The sequence below is a fragment of the Sander lucioperca genome, chromosome 21, assembly GCF_008315115.2.
Source record: "Sander lucioperca isolate FBNREF2018 chromosome 21, SLUC_FBN_1.2, whole genome shotgun sequence".
Classification (NCBI taxonomy): domain Eukaryota; kingdom Metazoa; phylum Chordata; class Actinopteri; order Perciformes; family Percidae; genus Sander; species Sander lucioperca.
In genome coordinates, this window is record NC_050193.1 from 7,336,735 (window position 1) to 7,355,127 (window position 18,393).

Consider the following 18,393-nt stretch of genomic DNA (forward strand, 5'->3'; position numbering starts at 1 on the left):
TTGCTGAATGCTGTGCATGTGTTGTCAAATTAATGAAGTTGTTTTTCTTTTTGCATCGCTTCTTTTTTTCGGGGTTTGCGTGCTTTTCTTTTTGCATCGTTTCATATTTGCAGTGCGTTTATGTATTTGGTTGTGTTTTGGTATTTGCAGCGCGTTTGCTGAATGCTGCACATGTGTTGTCAAATTAATGAAGTTGTTTTCTTAATTTGCTTGTGTTTTGTCTATTTGCGTGTGTTTTCTTAAGTTGCAGGGCGTTTGCCCCTGTCGGCCACCGTACTCCTTGGCTACTAGCAACTGCATCGAGAATGGGTGGGGGTGGTGCGCGATCACGGAAGGCTGTATCATTTGGACACGCTGACAGTGTTGTTGTCATTACTTAGAATTCCTCATGGGGGAGACAGAAACTACGCACTAGCTTTAAAATGTTGTTTTTTTGTTCTTTGAGGTAATGAAAATGAACCAACAACAATTTTGATAATTACAGTTTAACCACTCGCTGTTTCAAGCTTCTCAAATGTTGCTGGTGTTTATGTTGCTTCTCAAATTTGCTTGTTTTATATCAGTATAAATAAATAAACAAAACATGTTGTGGTTTTGAACTGTTGGTCGAACAAAACAAGCAATTTGGAGATATCACCTTGGGTACTTGAAACGTGATGGGAAAGTTTACATTTTATAGACCAAATCATTATTATTTTTTTAAATAAAAGATTAGCCCTTCTTTTAGCACCATAAATATAATTGTATTCACTCTCTTGTGTGAGAAATGTATATCTCCAAACCTTAGCAGATAAAACATAAGCAATCTGCATGGCCTCCACCGGGGATTAGGTTAGATCATTTGTGACTACTTTATGTTACACCTGGATTAGGGGGATGAAACCACCTTTCTCTGTCACTCATACACACTGACGAAGGCCAGGAGAGTCTTTTCCAGGAGCACATTTGTATTCACTGCGGCGTTGTTGTGCTCAGAGTTGAAACTTTTATGGAGCAGAATGTGAGTGTTTGTGCTGATCTTGGTCACTTTGCCCTTCTTGTTTCCTGTGTGTGCAGATCATGTGGTGTGTGAAGAAGAGTTTAAGTATGCCATGCTGGCTTTAAACTGTGTGTGCCCTGGTACCTCGACACTCATCACTCTATTGATCCACTCCTCCAGAGGACAGTGAGTTCACTTCCTTTGTTTATGCCTCTTTCTATTTGATTGTTCACAGTACGGTCTTAACAGTCAAATATACAGTAGATAAAGTAAATAGTGAGCTTCTTTTAATCACCTAACTTCCCCAGAATGGCACCCCAAGAGGCCTTCAAGCAGCGTGTAGGAGCCTTTCAAGCCCTCAACAGGTAGGATTTATCTGATCTGTATTCACATCCAGGAATACTGTGGTACATTTGTGCTCAATATTTACCCAAATCCTCTGTCAACTTCCATAGTTTGCAATTCTTTAATTGAGTTTGAATATACATGCATGTATATGTTAAAGAAATGCTAATTGATGTACGCTATAGCTTGTGTCTGATGAGTTCAACATTCCAAAGCAGTGTGTTTCACAAGTATGCTTCTATATCTGGACATGATGCCATTTAGTTTATTGGCTGTGATGATGTTACATGACTAGGATTTGTCCTCCTCCACTCCAGCCTTACACTTAATTCCTGTAAACTGCAAATTCGCTATAACACCTGTTTCTATAATGCAGTCTTTGTCACAGGCCACCCACTTTCACACTGCCCCCACACCCTTGCTTCATGCTATCACCTCTTTAGCCTCCGCATCTAAAGCCATATCCCCCAGAGAAAAATGTTGTCCACTTAACTGTGTGAATGTTTACATCTGGGACCTACGTATTTTTAAGACAGACTGAGTATCCTTGTGCACATCTGTGTGCTGATTGAAGTATTGATCAGTAGCTCTGACAGAGCTGTAGGATGTTACCTCTGAAACCTTGAGTGGAAAATCTTCTGGTGTGGCCCTGTTGCTGAGCTGGATGCTTTGTGTTACATGTTTTAAAGATCTTTCCCCACATGGCCGATCAATCCCTCCTTTTCTGTCTCAGGGAGGGTGGCGCATGTTCAGCAGACCAATGGCACCGAACCTACCGCCGCTGCTCAGCCAATGAGGTGCATCACATCCGCCTAGAAGAAAGTAAATTCTTCGGAGAATACCAGGGCAAGAGTTTCACCTTTGCCTCCTTTCATGCTCACAAAAAGTATGTCATAATGTGAAAAAGCCAAGAAATGAGAACACACACCAAACTAGGCCCACACGATTCGGGGAAAAATATGAATCATGATTTTTTAGCTTAGAATTGATATCATGATTCTCTGCCACGATTTTTTTCTCACAAAGTGTAATGTTTATAGCACACATGAACCATGACAAAACAAAACAAATTGGCAGTACCAAACATAGATTTTTTTTGGCGCCTATAGCACATTGCGCATCACCACAAGCCTGTAAACATAGAGGCTTCAATGAAGAGAAGGGAGAGCACTGCAGTGCTTGGGAGCGCTTTAAAACTTTTTTTATACAGTCTATGTTTAAAACTCACAGAAGAAAGTAGTAGCGTTTGTGATGCAGTCGGCTCGTAAAATTAAATGAGAATCGAAGTCATAAAAAAAAAAAGAATTAAATTCTTTTTTTAAATAAAAAAAAAAGTAAGTTATTTAAAAATTAAATCGTGAACAGGGTGAATCGAGATCTCAATTTTATAAGGATTAATCGTGCAGGCCTACACCAAACTGCACTGTTCAGAGCTGACCTTGTCTTTGCGGCTGCAGGTATGGAGTATGTTTGATTGGAATACGCAGATTGGACACCACCAACATCCTACTGAACCCTGGTCCCTGCCACATCATGGGGGCCTCTGATACATGTTATTACATCAACATCTCCAAAGAGGAGAACTCAGCATTTGTCAGGGGCCACAGCGAGCCATCATGGGGCGGAACAGGAGGAAATACCAGGGGAGTGCACCAAACCATCTACCATGGACTCACCCGCCTGCCAGTCCACAGTATCATCGCAAGCATGGGTCAGTCAGATGTGCACTGCACAATGACTGTGTGACATTTACATACTGACCTTCTTTTTGCAGTGTCTGTGTTGTTTCTGTGTTGGCAAACTCATTAAACTGTCTTAGACAGCAGCACAGTCACAGCTGTCAGAACTATGCAGTTCTCACATTTGAAACCTATCTGGGTGATTTAAAAATATGCAAAGCTTTTTCGAGGAATTAACATGAATCTGATTATAAGTCCAGTTTGATAAGAGCAACTGCCAAATGAACTGAAATGTCGGATACTGTGGTTTTACAAACACCACTACCTGGTGGTCAACAGTGAATGTACAGCTCACTATTTTTCAATGCTCTCACTATTGTATGTATTATGTGGGATCCGTGCAAACATATCATGTATAGTGTTTAAACCTTTAGCTTGATCACTGTGGCTATGTGTGTATGTTACAGGCACAGTGGCCATTGACCTGCAGGACTCCAGTGACAGCAGCCCAGAAGGCCAGGACCTGGGGAGCACTGTGCTGGGCAGCAGAAGAGAAAGCAGGAGCAGCTCCCGGACAGAGATGAGTGGCACTAACACTTTGGCCCTGCCTGCCATGGGAGAGTCAGCAGAGGAGAGGCGGCACAGCATCGCCCCCGTCCTGGAGCTGGTGGACGGTGTCAACAACCCCGCCTTTGACCTGCTCGGAGACCAATCAGAGGACGAGGGAGGAGAAGAGGGCAAAGAGGACAGTGACAGAGATGAGAGTGCCCACTGGTGGGGTCGACACTGCGAGTAAGTCATAAAGATGCTTTTTAAATTTTTGTTAAATTGAAGTGTAAACTTATTCAGAGGTAACTGTTGGCTTGTGCTACAGGTGGGTGAAGGGATACCCGCTGAACTCTCCATACATCGGCAGCTCGCCTGCGCTGTGCCACCTTCTTCAAGAAAAGATGCCTTTTTGCTGCCTGCGTATGGACAAGGTATGGAATTTAAATGGCTCCCTATCTTATCATTTTACAAGTTCACATTGTCATAGTCATCCTCAGTGACCACTCTACTTCTCTCCTAGGCTTGTCACCACACCTCTTTTGAGGATGCCCGCTCCTACGGCTTCAAAAACAAATTGATCATTGTGTCCGCGGAGAGTGCAGGAAACGGTCTGTACAACTTCATTGTGCCTCTACGGGCCTACTACAGACCCAGAAAAGAACTCAACCCCATCGTGCTGCTGCTGGAGAGCGTGTAAGGATACATCTACGTTATTTGGTGAAATGTGCTGGCCATGCTTGAAAACACAGCTTCCAACTGGAATAGATTCCATGTTAGTTTTGCCCTAGTCCCGCATAGCCAGACCTATCTCCACGCTAGTGTTGCCCAAAATTGTTGCTGTGAGCTCAACAGCTACGCTACAAATCTAGGTTGTGCAGGATGGTCAAAAGGGTTCCTCCTTTAATAGTCAGTGGAGGATAAAAACTGAGCTATTCAAGATCACCGTAAACATGATTTGTGGAATGCTTTCAGGACAATGCGCTGCACAGTCCTGTGTCGTGTATTGTGGCTGGTACACAAACGCAGTCAGCCAAATGAGAGTGGAATCCAATAAAAAGGCAATAAAATGCTGAGTCACTCCAGGGTAGTGCTGGTATTTTCAGCATTCTCTACAGGCAGTTTTGGCTGTGTTGTATTTCTCAGGCTGAGTGACGGGGGTTTGTCTCTGTGGGGACGTTCGCTCTTCATCATGGCACATATAAATATCTTCTGGTAAGAAATCTTAAGTCTATTTGTGTTTTGATTGGTTCAGACCTGAAGCAGACTTCCTGGAGGCAATCTGTTGGTTCCCCATGGTGTTCTACACAGTGGGCTCCATCGACAAGTAAGACAGACCAAAGACCATGCTGATTTCTTCATGTATCTTTACCTTTTTCATTTTCTATAATTTCCTTCATTTCCTTATTAATGCATGTGCTTCTGCACCTCTCAATTGACTTAAATTACTCTTTGATTTTTCCTGCTGCCCTTTAACACTGATCTTATTCTTCTTTATCATCCCCCACTCGCCCTTCTCTCTCATGCTCTCCACAGTCTAGACAGTTTGCTGCGATGTGGAGTCACTTTTGCCGACACCATGGTGGTGGTTGACAAAGAGAGCTCCATGATTGCGGAGGAGGACTACATGGCTGACGCAAAGACCATCGTCAATGTGCAGACCCTCTTCAGGTCTGCTTTGCCCAAACTTGCTCTGCAATCTCACACACTATCTTAAAGTGAGTGTTTTTTTCTTATTATTTTTTTTTACCCCCTATTCTCTCTCTGTCTCTGTGCTTCTTCCTCCCAGACTGTTCCCAGCTCTAAGTATCATCACGGAGCTCACCCACCCAGCCAACATGCGCTTTATGCAGTTTAAGGTCAAAGACCACTACTCTCTGGCTCTGTCCAAACTGGAAAAGGTAAAAGCTTCATTCCCTCAAACTCCCTACTTTCTTTCTCTCTCAACCTTTTTTTAATCTTTCCTCCACATTCAGAAGTCATAATGAAAATAAGAACAAACAGGCAGGATGTTTTGCATTATAAAAGCCATCTTTTATTTAGTATTCTCTGTGATTTTAGAAATACATCCACTGTAAAGTTCTGCCGCGAACATTTATAACTGATAATAGCCTTTTTTTTTATTCCTGTTTTTGTTACTGTAATATTGCTCTCCGTGTGGCAACTAATGAATTCCCCCCTCGGGCATCAATAACATTTATCAACAAATAAGTAAATTACCGGTAGTCACTGCTTGACATCACATATTAAAATGTATTTCATAACATTATTATGAGATAATTGCTTTTGAAATTTCTAGAAGTGTTGCCTCACAGCTGGAAGGAGCTCTGGTGGCTTTTCAGGTTTTTCTTTGTTTGGGCAATGCATATTTGTGTGTGTTTTCTTGGGATTTTCTAGTTTAATCCCACTTAACAATAACATGCAAGTAGAAAGCTTTAGCCCTGAGTGTTGCGTTACCTTCAGTCCAGTGCACGCTGGACTGGATGCTTGATTCTGTCAAAGAAATAACAAAGATAAGAAAAAGAAGGAAAATAAAAGGTTTCATGGGTGCAGGTCTGACAATGAGTCTTACATTTGGATTTGAGAAACTTCCATCAAATCATCTCATGTCTTCCATGACTAGTGTAATCGTGGAAAAAATGTGTGTGTGTGTGTGTGTGTGTGTGTGTGTGTTTGATCTGTAGAAGGAAAGGGAGAAGGGGTCCAACCTGGTGTTTATGTTCCGCCTGCCCTTCTCTGCAGGGAAGGTGTTCAGTGTCAGCATGCTAGACACTCTCCTCTACCAGGTATCTCAAACAAAATCCCTTCACTCTGACTGAAAAACAAAATGTTGCCAAATATGATCTATTTCTGTTGACTCATATGCCGTGTTTTCCTGCCAGTCATTTGTGAAGGACTACATGATCTCCATCACCAGGCTGCTGCTGGGTTTAGACTCCATGCCTGGCTCAGGTTTCCTTTGTGCTGTAAGTACCCAGCCTTGGCTTCAATCCAGTCTGTTTAGACTGTGAAGCAGCTCTGAGGCTGATTTATTGTTTGTTTTCAAGATGAAAATCACAGAGGATGATCTGTGGATCCGCACCTACGGCAGGCTCTACCAGAAACTGTGCTGCTCCACTGGAGACATTCCCATCGGCATCTACCGGACAGAGGCACACAAGCTTCCAGTCTCTGAGGTCAGCTGCTGCTGTTACTAGTTTTGTGGCCACTGGTTAAAGTCACTGGACTGGCTGGGACAATTGAGCAAGCCTTAACTCTAAAGCTAGCACCATCTACAGGCCGTTATGTTCATTAAACCCCACAATACAAAAGAGTTGGAGGAACAAACAAAACATGTAGCAGGGCTAAGACTACAAAGAGAGGAACTGTCACAAGATCCATTCAATTCCCCATAATAAAATCTCATGGATAATGAGATACTATACATAAAGCTGGCTTTTTTAAACTACAAACTTTCTAAAGATTTTCTAGACTGTAAAAACTCACCCTTTAAATGAAATTTTATTCTGGTGTCAAATAATAACAGGAGTTAGCTCAAGGCACTTTGCAGATAGAGTAGGTCTAGACCACACTCTATAGTTTACAGAGCCCTAATCTCGCATTGCCAAACTACCTCCACAGCACTGCGGAGGAGGGTCTGGCTAGTCCACACAGCATTCCGGGATGGGAGAAAAACATGCTCTGGTTTATTGGCATTTCTTTAAACCAATCACAATCATCATGGGTGGCGCTAAGAGTTTAAAATGCCAACACAAAGAAAGCGGAAGTTGTGAGGCCTAAAAAGAAGGACATCTGGCAAAATTTCCGGTGGCACCTGAACAATCCCGGAAGTCGAACGTCATCAATATAGACTAACAGAGACCCAACAATTCCCCCAAAGAGCATGCACTTAGTGAAGCATTTCCCTTTAAGGGTTATTTAAACAGATCTATCCAAATGCTACGGTAATTCAATGTGTACATGTTTTGTCAACAAGTACAGTAGATGCAGAGTTATGGAGACACATTCTGATATGGACAGTCAGATCTTAGTTTTGACATGTGTATTCATCACGTGAGACAGACATATAGTAACAAAAACCCACTTTATAGTCAGAATGAAATCTACATACAGTTGTGTTCAAAATTATTCAACCCCCACTGAAATGGATTGTTTTGGCCGGTTTGACATTGATTTTGATCATTCAGTCATCCTGCTTACAATTAAATCAAAGAGGCACGTGTAGGTCAGACAAATATAACATAACATTTATAATGAAATAACCACAAATGTCTTTTCTGTGCTCACATTATTATCAGTTTTATTCAACCCCCAAGTGACATTCAATCTTAGTACTTAGTACAACATCCTTTTACAGTTATAACAGCTTTTAAACGTGAAGCATAGCTTGACACAAGTGTCTTGCAGCGATCTACGGGTATCTTCGCCCATTCATCATGGGCAAAAGCCTCCAGTTCAGTCACATTCTTAGGCTTGCGCACTGCAACTGCTTTCTTTAAGTCCCACCAGAGGTTCTCAATCGGATTTAAGTCTGGTGACTGCGATGGCCACTTCAAAATGTTCCAGCCTTTAATCTGCAACCATGCTCTAGTGGACTTGGAGGTATGCTTGGGATCATTGTCCTGTTGAAAGGTCCAACGTCTCCCAAGCCTCAGGTTTGTGACGGACTGCATCACATTGTCATCCAATATCTCCTGGTACTGAAGAGAATTCATGGTACCTTGCACACGCTGAAGCTTCCCAGTACCTGCAGAAGCAAAACAGCCCTAAAGCATGATTGACCCCCCGCCATGCTTCACAGTAGGCAAGGTGTTCTTTTCTTCGTAGGCCTTGTTCTTCCTCCTCCAAACATAGCGTTGATCCATGGGCCCAAACAGTTCTAATTTTGTTTCATCAGTCCACAGAACACTATCCCAAAACTTCTGTGGTTTGTCCACATGACTTTTGGCATACTGCAGTCGACTCTTCTTATTCTTTGGAGACAGCAAGGGGGTGCGCCTGGGAGTTCTGGCATGGAGGCCTTCATTACGCAGGGTGCGCCGTATTGTCTGAGCAGAAACTTCAGTACCTACATCTGACAAATCTTTTCTCAGTTCCTCAGCAGTCACACTGGGACTTTTCTCCACTCTACGCTTCAGGTAGCGCACAGCAGTCGAAGTCAGCATCTTCTTTCTGCCACGACCAGGTAGCGTTTCAACAGTGCCCTTTGCCTTGAATTTGCGAATGATGCTTCCTATGGTGTCTCTTGGTATGTTTAACATCTTTGCAATCTTCTTATAGCCATTGCCCTTCCTGTGAAGAGTAATCACCTCTTCTCTTGTCTTCCTGGACCATTCTCTTGACTTCACCATGTTTGTAACCACACCAGTAAATGTCTAGAAGGAGCTGAGTATCACAGTCATTTTAAAGCTGCCTAATTGGTGCTTATTAGGCTTTATTGCTGCTCCCTGACATCCACAGGTGTTTTCAATACCTGATTGAAAACACTTCAATGAACCTCTGTTCTTCAGAGTGGTAGTCTTTAAGGGGTTGAATAATTGTGTCAATGAAGAATTCACAAAAGAAACATTTACTACTGTATTACAAAACCAATTGATGTCATTTTAGTTGCATATGGTTCTTTAAGAAGTCCTTGTAGGATTTCATTCTGAATACAATTACAAATGTACACTAAATTCCCTAAAACCATTTACAGCATTGGGGGGGTTGAATAATTTTGAACACAACTGTATTAGACATGACGCGGTGGCAATTGACATTTTTCCCAATGTGGGAACTGTTATTAATTTTTTAAAGAGAAATTAGGGCCGCAACAGATTTCTTCATTACACCAAAGATACTTAATGTACTAGTCATTACATGCAACAGAGTGTATCTTGTTCATCATTTACTTATAGAATGATATAGTATTAATTCCTCTTCATTTTGAGAAATCGGAGACAGCACTGGTGAAGAACTGACTTAATCGTGTGTGAATATGTGGTTATAATTGTGTGTCACAGTCCAAGGTATCCATCACAGTGGAGGACTACGAGGACACCAGAGAACCCAGAGAGCCCCTTTTGTCCCGGAGCGGTGCTCACCGTAACTCCACCTCCTCGGAGCCCGTCTCCACCTCCTCCCACTCCTCAGACCACCCGCTGCTCAGGAGAAAAAGCATGCAGTGGGCCCGGCGGCTGAGCAGGAAGGGGGGTCGGGGCTCCAGTGGGGCCAAGGGGGGTGCAGGCAGCGCGGCAGAGAGGATCAACCAGCAGAGACTGACCCTGTTCAGGCGCTCGGAGAGGCAGGAACTCAACGCCCTGGTGAAAACGAGGATGAAACATCTGGGCCTTTCTTCAACTGGATTTAGTAAGTCTGTATATAGTTTGTGTATAAAAGTATTGTGCTCCTGATCTCAAGTTTACTAGTGGTGGAATGTAACTAAGTATATTTACTCAAATGCTATACTTCAGTACATCTTTGAGGTTGATTTCCACGTTTGTACTTAAGTATTTCCATTTTATACTACTTTATAATTCTACATTTCAGAAGTAAATTTTGTGATTTTTACTCCACTACATTTATTTGACAGCTATAGTTATTAGTAACTTGACAACAAATGATAAGTATATAAAATGAAATACACTTTGCTGATAGTGATAGCTGATAGTTGCTGTACTGTCATTTTACTGTGTTGTACTGTACTTTCCATTAATATGAATTTGAATTTATGACTTTTTCCTGTAATAAAGTAATTTTACATTGCTGTATTGGTACTTTTACTTAAGGAAATGATCTGAGTACTTCTTCCACCTCAGAGTTGTTGCTTGTGTCCATTTTCATCTACATTTTTCTTCCTGTCTCACAGTAACAAAGCCTCTATGCTGTGTGTATGGATGTTGCACAGCCTGCTGTATATCCTGTGCCTATTTTATTTCCTGCATCACTCACCTCTATTCTTTCTGTGTCAGATGGGATGACAGACCAAGGGAACAGACTGTCTTATATCCTCATCAACCCTTCTCCAGACACCAGACTGGAGCTGCACGATGTTGTGTGAGTACACAATGCCAAATGTAATTGATAGCAATGTAAAATGAACACGGCATTAAAAAACTATCACGAGATTCTATTTGCCACTCCTGTCTTATCTGTGCCACATCTATAGATACCTGATCAGACCAGACCCCCTCTCTCTGGTACCCAATCAGGGTAACAGCAGGAAGTGCAGTGCCGGGATCTCAGAGAGTCACAGGTTCGATACGCAGGACAGCACCCATCTGTGAGAGGGACAAATATACTGTCAGAACACTGCCAGAGAGAGGAGACACAACAACAGAAACAACAACAACAGAAATCAATAAATGGTGGTCTGCAAATGGATGCAGCCAGATGGCACGTCTCCCTCATACAGTATTTTCTCCACATTCAGTCTCGGGGAACTGATAGGTGCCGTTCTTGCATGGACCTTTTCTATAACGATGGGAATGTTTTATTTATGCACCTTTCTATTTTCAAAGTGGAAAGCTGCGGACACAGAAGTGCATTTAATGAAAAAATGTATGTATTTATCATATCTGTGCATGTTATGTACTGCACACTACTGTGTGTGTGTGTGTGTGTGTGTGTGTGTGTGTGTGTGTGTGTGTGTGTGTGTGTGTGTGTGTGTGTGCGCGCATGTGTGTTCAAGTGTGTGAATAGAAACAAGAGTGAAACACTGCCAATTTGATCAGGACAGCGAAAGGAATCTGCTGCAAATGAAAGTGAAGGGATGTATTTTTGTGTTCTTTGTGTCGTAGGTGTGTTTTGTCAGACATGTTCATGTTTGAAGTATTTGAAAGTGACACTACAGTGCACACCCCTTTCTTTTTGGTCTTCATAAAGCCTTTTTGAAACTTTTTACCTGTTGCTTACACAGTCAAACACACACATTTGTTTTACGCTCACCAGCAGCGGAGGAATCCAAAGAGCATCAGTCTCAATAATTGACAGACAGCATGCATCGTCAGTGCAGGGCATTCAGTCACATTGCTGTCTGAAGTATGTTATTGTCTTCAGCTATGTGAGTCCTCCTAGAACAAATCTGTTCCTGATTTTATGGTTCGCCTGTTATTTCTGAATGTCCCGCCCTCTCTGCTTCTGTCAGTCAGTGTGAGCCGTCCTGCCACCAGCTTGTTTTTTCTGACATGCATGTTAGATACAGTATGCAGGGGATTGACAAAATAACAGGACCATATACCATAACATAATGCCATCCAGTGCTATAGCCCTGCAGTGAAGACTACCTTTGTGAAGCTTATAATGCAACGGTTTAGAGACCTGTCAGAGAGGTGTTGATTCAGCTGTCAGTTTTAAAGCCGATTTATAAACTTTACAATTCATAGTTGCTGTATTTATTGCATGATAAATATCCACTTTAACAAGTAATTTGTTTGCTAATTAAAAATTAAAATATATAATACAATTTTTTTTTTTAGGAAGAAAACAAATTGAATTTCAAGTGAAAAATGTGCCAGTAGAGTAAGATTATTCTGCTTGTTTATCAGCCTAGTCTACCTTTTTTCATAGATTTTCAGTTGTTTTCAGAAACCTGAGGTTTTAGTTTGTTATATTAAAGTACATTACTTGTTAGGGTGGACATTTATGCCGTTTGTTTACTAAGGATTTTCAAGCCTCTGTAAATCTTTTGTCAGATATTCTAAATGTGCTGTTTCATACAGAAACAGTGCAGCCATGTGATGGGAATGCTAAACTGCATCCCTGCCAACACCACTGCTGTAGCTTTAGTGCCATTATAACAGATGAAAATATGTATATATTAAAGTCAGTCATTATAGCTTGCCATTGCTTTATTGCTGTTCTGGTGTCAATTTGTGCAGCTTTAACATCAAAGTAGTCACATTATTTTTTATTTCTAAATGAATCACTTGATTGTCTGACACAGTATGTCTTTTCTGTGGTTCGCCAAGCTCACATTCCTGAGCTATTTTTGCTTCGATACATCAACACTGTTTATGACTCGCACTAAATGGCTGTAATTTATACTGTAATGTCCCCAAGCTCACCAAAGATCACACAATACTGCAACATAAGATAAGCCTTAATTGATCCTCAGAGGGGTTGCTGCAGCAGCACGAGTTTAGAAATAAAATAAAGAAAAAACAAATTCAAAATAATAAGAGGTATATAAAACAAAAAAATAAGAATATAGGTAAAAAATAAAAACTATACAAGTGTGGAACATAGGCTGTGGTCTCCACTGCTAATTGTGCAGTCTGATGGCAGTGGGCACAAATGAGCCCCTGAAGTGTTCCGTTTTGCATCTGGGTAGGATAATCCAGTGGCTGAATGAGCCGCACATCTGCAACAGCTCATCGTAAAGAGGGGTCTAAAATCGTCACATCCACAACCAGGATGGCTGCGCCCGTAACGGCAAACTCGACGACGGATAGCAGATCTCCACAAACCAATGGGTGACGTCAACCGCTGCGCTGTCCATTAATATTATACAGTCTATGGTCATGTGGGTCTGGCTGCTCCCGGATTTTTCAACCGGGCATAATGGCGGCTTCGTTCAGAATATGATCTCATATTTTACGAAGATAGTTCACCGAAACATGTTTCTGAAAACATTTTAAGCCAGAAATAGGCCACGCAGTTGCTGAATCTGTCTCCATTTCAGATCGACAAAGGTTAGTTTAAAAGATTTTCGTCAGATTTTGAGAGGCTTAGTCACGCTCATCCCGCTTGTCGTTTCCGGGTTAGCAATCCACCAATCAGATTGGTCATTGAGTCCAACTGCCTGCCCTCCGACCCAGCAAGTCGGGTCGGCCAAAATGAAGGCCGACAGCTCCTCCGACGGACGACGGCACGGAACACACCGAACAGACTCAAGTCACTGACCTCGCCAGACTGTCCGACGGCCGATTATCGGGTTGGTGTGTCACAGCCTTTAAGTCTGCCGGACTCACCAGCCTTGATGCCACCACCACAGCAAAGACCAGTGTACTGGCTACGACAGACTGGTAAAAGATCTGCAGGAGGATCCAAGTCTCCTCGGGAAGAGTGTGCTCTGTCCTTTCCTGAAGAGGGTGTCAGTGTGTCCAGTACAGTTTTTTTTTTTTAGAGATTTGGACCCCAAGGTACTTGTATGAGTCCACCCTCTCCACTTCCTCTCCCTGGTTGATAACAAGGAGAGTGAGCCTCCTGATCCTCTGGTAGTCCACCACCAGCTCTTTGGTCCAGCTCACTGGACTTTTCCTTTATGTTTGTCATCAGGAAGTCCTTTGCTGTTTGTGTTGCCTTGCACTATTGTTCTCTGAGCTTTGAAAAGCCAACATGCACTACACTCCTTTGCGTCATCTAGCATGTTTTAACATTAGCACCATCTCCATATTTGCTTTTTTCTCTGAATATGTTATTGCCAGCTAGAAGTTTATATTCTTTAATTTATGGCAAGGCTACAACCTCTCAGTACATGAGCTCTACAGGCCTGATTTCTCACTGTGACCTGCCCACTTTTTAAATGGGGCTGTAGGATTGGATAAACACACTGTGATATGAGAATGTGGGTGTGGCCAAGCTTAAGACCAAACATTCAGCAAGGGCTTTATGCAAGAGCTCAGGCAGAGAATTGTGCTAACAGAGCCAGAGGAAATGGCAGCTCAACCAGTCAGTGTGCTTATCACAGGAGCCAACAGAGGCCTGGGCCTGGAGATGGTTAAGCAAATGGTGGAGGCCCCCCGTCCAGTGACAAAGCTATTTGCCTGTTGCAGGGACCCAGATGGACCCAGAGCTGAGGTAAGACTCTTTACCTTCTCTGTCACTTATTGAGCTCTGCTAGGTAGCTTAACTTATAATTCTTGAGTAAATGTACTTACTGTAGTTTACACAGTTCGATAAAAGTGAGTACAACTGATCAACAGTGTGTGTGAATCTTTGCTGAATTACAAACATTTCTCTCTGTGTTACAGGCCTTGCAAACACTGGCAAAGAAGAATTCTAACATCATTTCTGTTGTCCGTCTGGGTACAAGCTCTCTCTCTTATGTTATGTTCTGTTAAACCCTCAGTCCTGCTCCCATGGCCAAGCACTGGCCTCCACTCTATAAATAAATAGCCCATGGCTCTGATATTTATCTAACTGTCTGCTATTGACCACTGTTAAGGCTCCAATTTTTTTCTCTCTCTCTGTCAGACGCCACTGACCTTTGTAGCATAAAACTGTGCGCACAGCAGGTGGGCTCTGTGGTGGGGACGGGGGGTCTCAACCTGCTGATTAACAATGCAGGTGTCCTGGCCAAAGGCACTGTGCAGGAAACCAGTCCTGAGGACATGCAACATAGCTTCAACACCAATGTCATGGGCCCTATGAACATAATTAAAGTAAGGGAGAGGAAGATCTGAAACACAGAACTTAAACACTGTACATTGAAGGTTTCCTCTTGCTGACTTTCTCCCTGGCGGTCATCTCTAGGAGTTCCTGCCTCACCTGCGTGACGCAGTGAAGGCCAGTGGAATGCCAGGAATGTCCATCAGCAAAGCAGCCGTCGTCAGTATCTCCTCACTTTTGGGTTCAATGGAAGCTTTAAAACAGTCGTATGCCTTCCTCCCTGCCGCATCCTACCGCATCAGCAAGGTGAGTGACAACCTGCCAACGCTGTGACCAGCTACTTGGAGTAGAAATGTAACACGAAGCCTTGGAGGCTTCGTGTTACATTTCTTAATCAACCGTTGTCTTCTCTTCAACCTTGAAAAAAACACTTTTTTTCCGATGTTTTTGATGCCTTTTTTTCACAGTTTGTTTTTGCTTTTTCCAACGTATTAAATTGTTACATTTTTCTTCTACACATTTTCAGCGCTTATTTCTACGTCCCATATTTTCTGATATAAAACAAATATTGAAAACGGGTCAATGTGACCCGAAGTTAACACAAGTGTTAAGTACAGCTGATCACCTATCACCTCCATTTCTGTCTATCCGCTCCTCTCTTCTCAGGCAGCTTTGAACATGCTGACAGTGTGTGCTGCAGAGGAGCTGAAGAAGGATGAGATCCTGTTCTCTCTGCTGCACCCTGGCTGGGTGCGCACTGATATGGGTGGAGAGGAGGTGAGTCAGCAGTTTTCATACGGGAAACACTGAAACAGTGTCGAGGAAATTGTCAGATCTGAATTATAGTTTACTTGATAGAGAAGCACAATATTAACACCATGTTGTATGATTTCATATTTCACACACATTTTTGAGTTTGAATGTTAATCATTGTGCTGTTTCTACTACAGTAGTTTTTTGTTGAATCAATACAATCCACAGACAAAAACTAAGCAGCTGTCATAGTGACAGATTGTTTTACAAAGTAACTCTTCTATATACAGTCTATGCAAAGTAAGCTACAACGTAAGCTTTATGACGTAACTTTGAGGTGTACTTATGCAGAAGTATACATATGAAGGTAGGCCACTTTGATTAAATTTGCTGGAGTCTGCTGGTGTTGTCACACAGCTCCAGTGTTTCATAGGATGGATAACTGCATTAGAATATTGATCCCTGTAACAATGGACATGTAACGCAGCATTGGCTTGTTTTATTCAGACATATCATTTCTTTAAAGTGCCCATATTATGAAAAAATCACTTTTTCTGGGATTTGGGGTGTTATGTTGTGTCTCTGGTGCTTCCACACACATACAAACTTTGAAAAAAATCCATCCATGCTGTTTAGAGTGAGATACGGTTTCTGAATGTGTCCTGCCTTCAGTCTCTGGGTGAGCTGTTCAAAATCGGCACGGCTTGTGACGTCACAAACCGAAACGAGCAGGCTAACCGCAACCATTAGCTCGTAGCGTTAGCATGCTAACGCTAATGCTAACACTAGCATACTAACGCTAGCATGCTACCTCGTTCTCAGTAGCAAAGCACTGCTACAACACACACAAGTTCACCATAATCTACAAAAGAACTACTTACATGTGCGCCCTCATTTAGAAGTCTCCCAGCTAATCCTGCCTTGTAACTGACCGAAGTTGTAGAAACAGCCTTTCTTTTACTGTCTATGGAGCTAGCTAGCTGACATGATCTACATCTGAGCTACTGGGCATGTGCAGTGCAATCAAAGATAGTACAGAAGAAGAAGAAGAAGAAAAGAGGTCTCACTCTGTAGCTAAAACAGAGACCAGGTGAAAAGAGGATCTGCAGCAGTGAGAGAGAGCGGTGCAGTACAACAAAAATATGGTGTTTTTTGAAAATGAAACCATGTAAACCTATTCTGGTACAACCTTAAAATACAATTATGAACCTGAAAATGAGCATAATATGGCTGCTTTAAAGTTAGTTTTAAGCTTTTAAGCATTGCAAATTCTTTGCACTCACAATTTTCCTGTGACCCTGCATAACCATAGCTTTGTATTGATGCATGTGAACCCCCATGATTGCAGCTGTCCTACCATGCTTTCACTTGCTAACATAGTGACATATCACATTACTGAAGAGACTGCGGTCATATTGCCACAAATCCGATATAGATTGATTATGAAAGTGCAGGTCAGGACTGAAAATGGAAGATTTTGTATTATTTTTTTTACTTTTTTCACTGTTATCCCGAATTAGTTGACTACTAGAAATTTGCGTGGAAACCGTCAAAGTTTTTACACAAGGAAAAACTCAACAGGTCAAGTTGTATTAACACAGTAAAGAGTGAGTGAGAAGTAAGTTGATGCTAAAGACAAATCAAGTTTACATTAGCAGTCAATACTAAAAATCTTTTCATGTCTAAAATAAGCATGCATGCAAAAACAAGAAGTATAAAACATTAGGCAACTAATCACTACTAAAGACTTAATTCTTTCATATAAAAATCATTTCTTTTCCTTTATGACAGCCTGACTTCAGGAACAATGTAGTCAACACATTTGCTCATAAACATAACAGGAAAAATATCAACACACATTTAACATATACATTTTCCATATTGTACTGCATGGTAAGTTCCACCCAGGATAAAGGGTTATCACTTTCCATACTGTGTATATGCAACAAAACAGCATCTCACTGCCCAGACCCGATCAGTCCCCACCCCGGTCTCGGTGCAACATTAAATGTAGATAAACATGAACTCTAAATCAACGATACAAAACTAAAACCCAGATAACAAATGCACATTCAAAACATTAACAGAACATTATTCAAACACACTTTAACTAGGACAGAAACCGTTCAAAACATTTTTTAGCCTTTGCTTCAACGCAGAATAGTTCAAATGACCCCGCCTCTCTCATACAGAAACTTAACATCCTTAGTTATCTCTGCTTTATATGATCCGTGCACTGCATACTTAAGCTGATTATTACAAACAACGGATGCCATTTGGTAATGAATATGGTTAACAAAACATGAAAGAATAAGTAGTGACCAGTAAAAAGTTTAATTACAAATAAATCAAGTCATTTAGAAACAGTTGTCACATTTGAGATGAGGGGAAAAAACTGATATGAACCACTTATATCACTTTCAGTGTGAATGTAGCTGTAGAGTCTATACCTGTTCTGTGGGTTAAAACATTAGATTCTTAAGAATTGACCTCCTGTGCGAGCCTTTGTGTTACCTGTGTTTCCAACCACCAGGCGGACATTGATGCACCGGAGAGCGTGCAGGGGATGCTTAGCGTGATGGCCTCCCTGACTGAGAAGCAAAACGGAGCCTTCTTGGATTATAAGGGCCAATCCATCCCCTGGTAGCTTCAAACAACCACTTCATAAACTGCAGTCATTCAGTAAATGTACCCAAGTGAAATAAACCAATACTTGTTCTAATTACTTTGCTTGTACCCTGCTTATTTTACACATAAACACACACCTAAATGATTTGATAC

The 18,393-nt window shown here is 41.9% G+C and overlaps 2 protein-coding genes across 2 annotated transcripts in view; both read left to right on the forward strand.

Annotated features, from left to right (window-relative positions):
• Positions 1–12,364, forward strand: part of LOC116059476 (potassium channel subfamily T member 2) — a 40,175-nt gene extending 27,811 nt beyond the window's left edge. The window contains exons 15-30 of the mRNA XM_035996699.1: positions 1,057–1,165; positions 1,288–1,344; positions 2,058–2,210; positions 2,782–3,035; positions 3,471–3,795; positions 3,878–3,983; positions 4,073–4,245; positions 4,805–4,876; positions 5,086–5,220; positions 5,339–5,450; positions 6,234–6,335; positions 6,432–6,515; positions 6,597–6,725; positions 9,552–9,897; positions 10,500–10,584; positions 10,697–12,364. Of these exons, the coding sequence (XP_035852592.1) occupies positions 1,057–1,165; positions 1,288–1,344; positions 2,058–2,210; positions 2,782–3,035; positions 3,471–3,795; positions 3,878–3,983; positions 4,073–4,245; positions 4,805–4,876; positions 5,086–5,220; positions 5,339–5,450; positions 6,234–6,335; positions 6,432–6,515; positions 6,597–6,725; positions 9,552–9,897; positions 10,500–10,584; positions 10,697–10,814 (2,360 nt within the window). The 3' untranslated portion in view covers positions 10,815–12,364. The remainder of the gene's footprint in view (positions 1–1,056; positions 1,166–1,287; positions 1,345–2,057; positions 2,211–2,781; positions 3,036–3,470; positions 3,796–3,877; positions 3,984–4,072; positions 4,246–4,804; positions 4,877–5,085; positions 5,221–5,338; positions 5,451–6,233; positions 6,336–6,431; positions 6,516–6,596; positions 6,726–9,551; positions 9,898–10,499; positions 10,585–10,696) is intronic.
• Positions 12,365–14,087: 1,723 nt separating this feature from the next.
• Positions 14,088–18,337, forward strand: LOC116059465 (C-factor-like). Its single transcript, XM_031312558.2, has 6 exons — positions 14,088–14,328; positions 14,502–14,556; positions 14,725–14,912; positions 15,004–15,165; positions 15,526–15,636; positions 18,146–18,337. Exons 1-6 carry the CDS (start codon positions 14,140–14,142, stop codon positions 18,257–18,259), a joined length of 819 nt encoding a protein of 272 aa, XP_031168418.1. The 5' UTR covers positions 14,088–14,139; the 3' UTR covers positions 18,260–18,337.
• Positions 18,338–18,393: the final 56 nt, after the last annotated feature.

What these genes read in the sequence shown, in the direction of transcription:
- LOC116059465 (XM_031312558.2), top strand. Translation starts at nt 14,140, where the DNA reads ATGCAAGAGCTCAGGCAGAGAATTGTGCTAACAGAGCCAGAGGAAATG. An exon ending in GCCCTATGAACATAATTAAA is followed by an intron (nt 14,913 to 15,003) that starts GTAAGGGAGAGG and finishes GGTCATCTCTAG; the next exon opens with GAGTTCCTGCCTCACCTGCG. An exon ending in CTGATATGGGTGGAGAGGAG is followed by an intron (nt 15,637 to 18,145) that starts GTGAGTCAGCAG and finishes TCCAACCACCAG; the next exon opens with GCGGACATTGATGCACCGGA.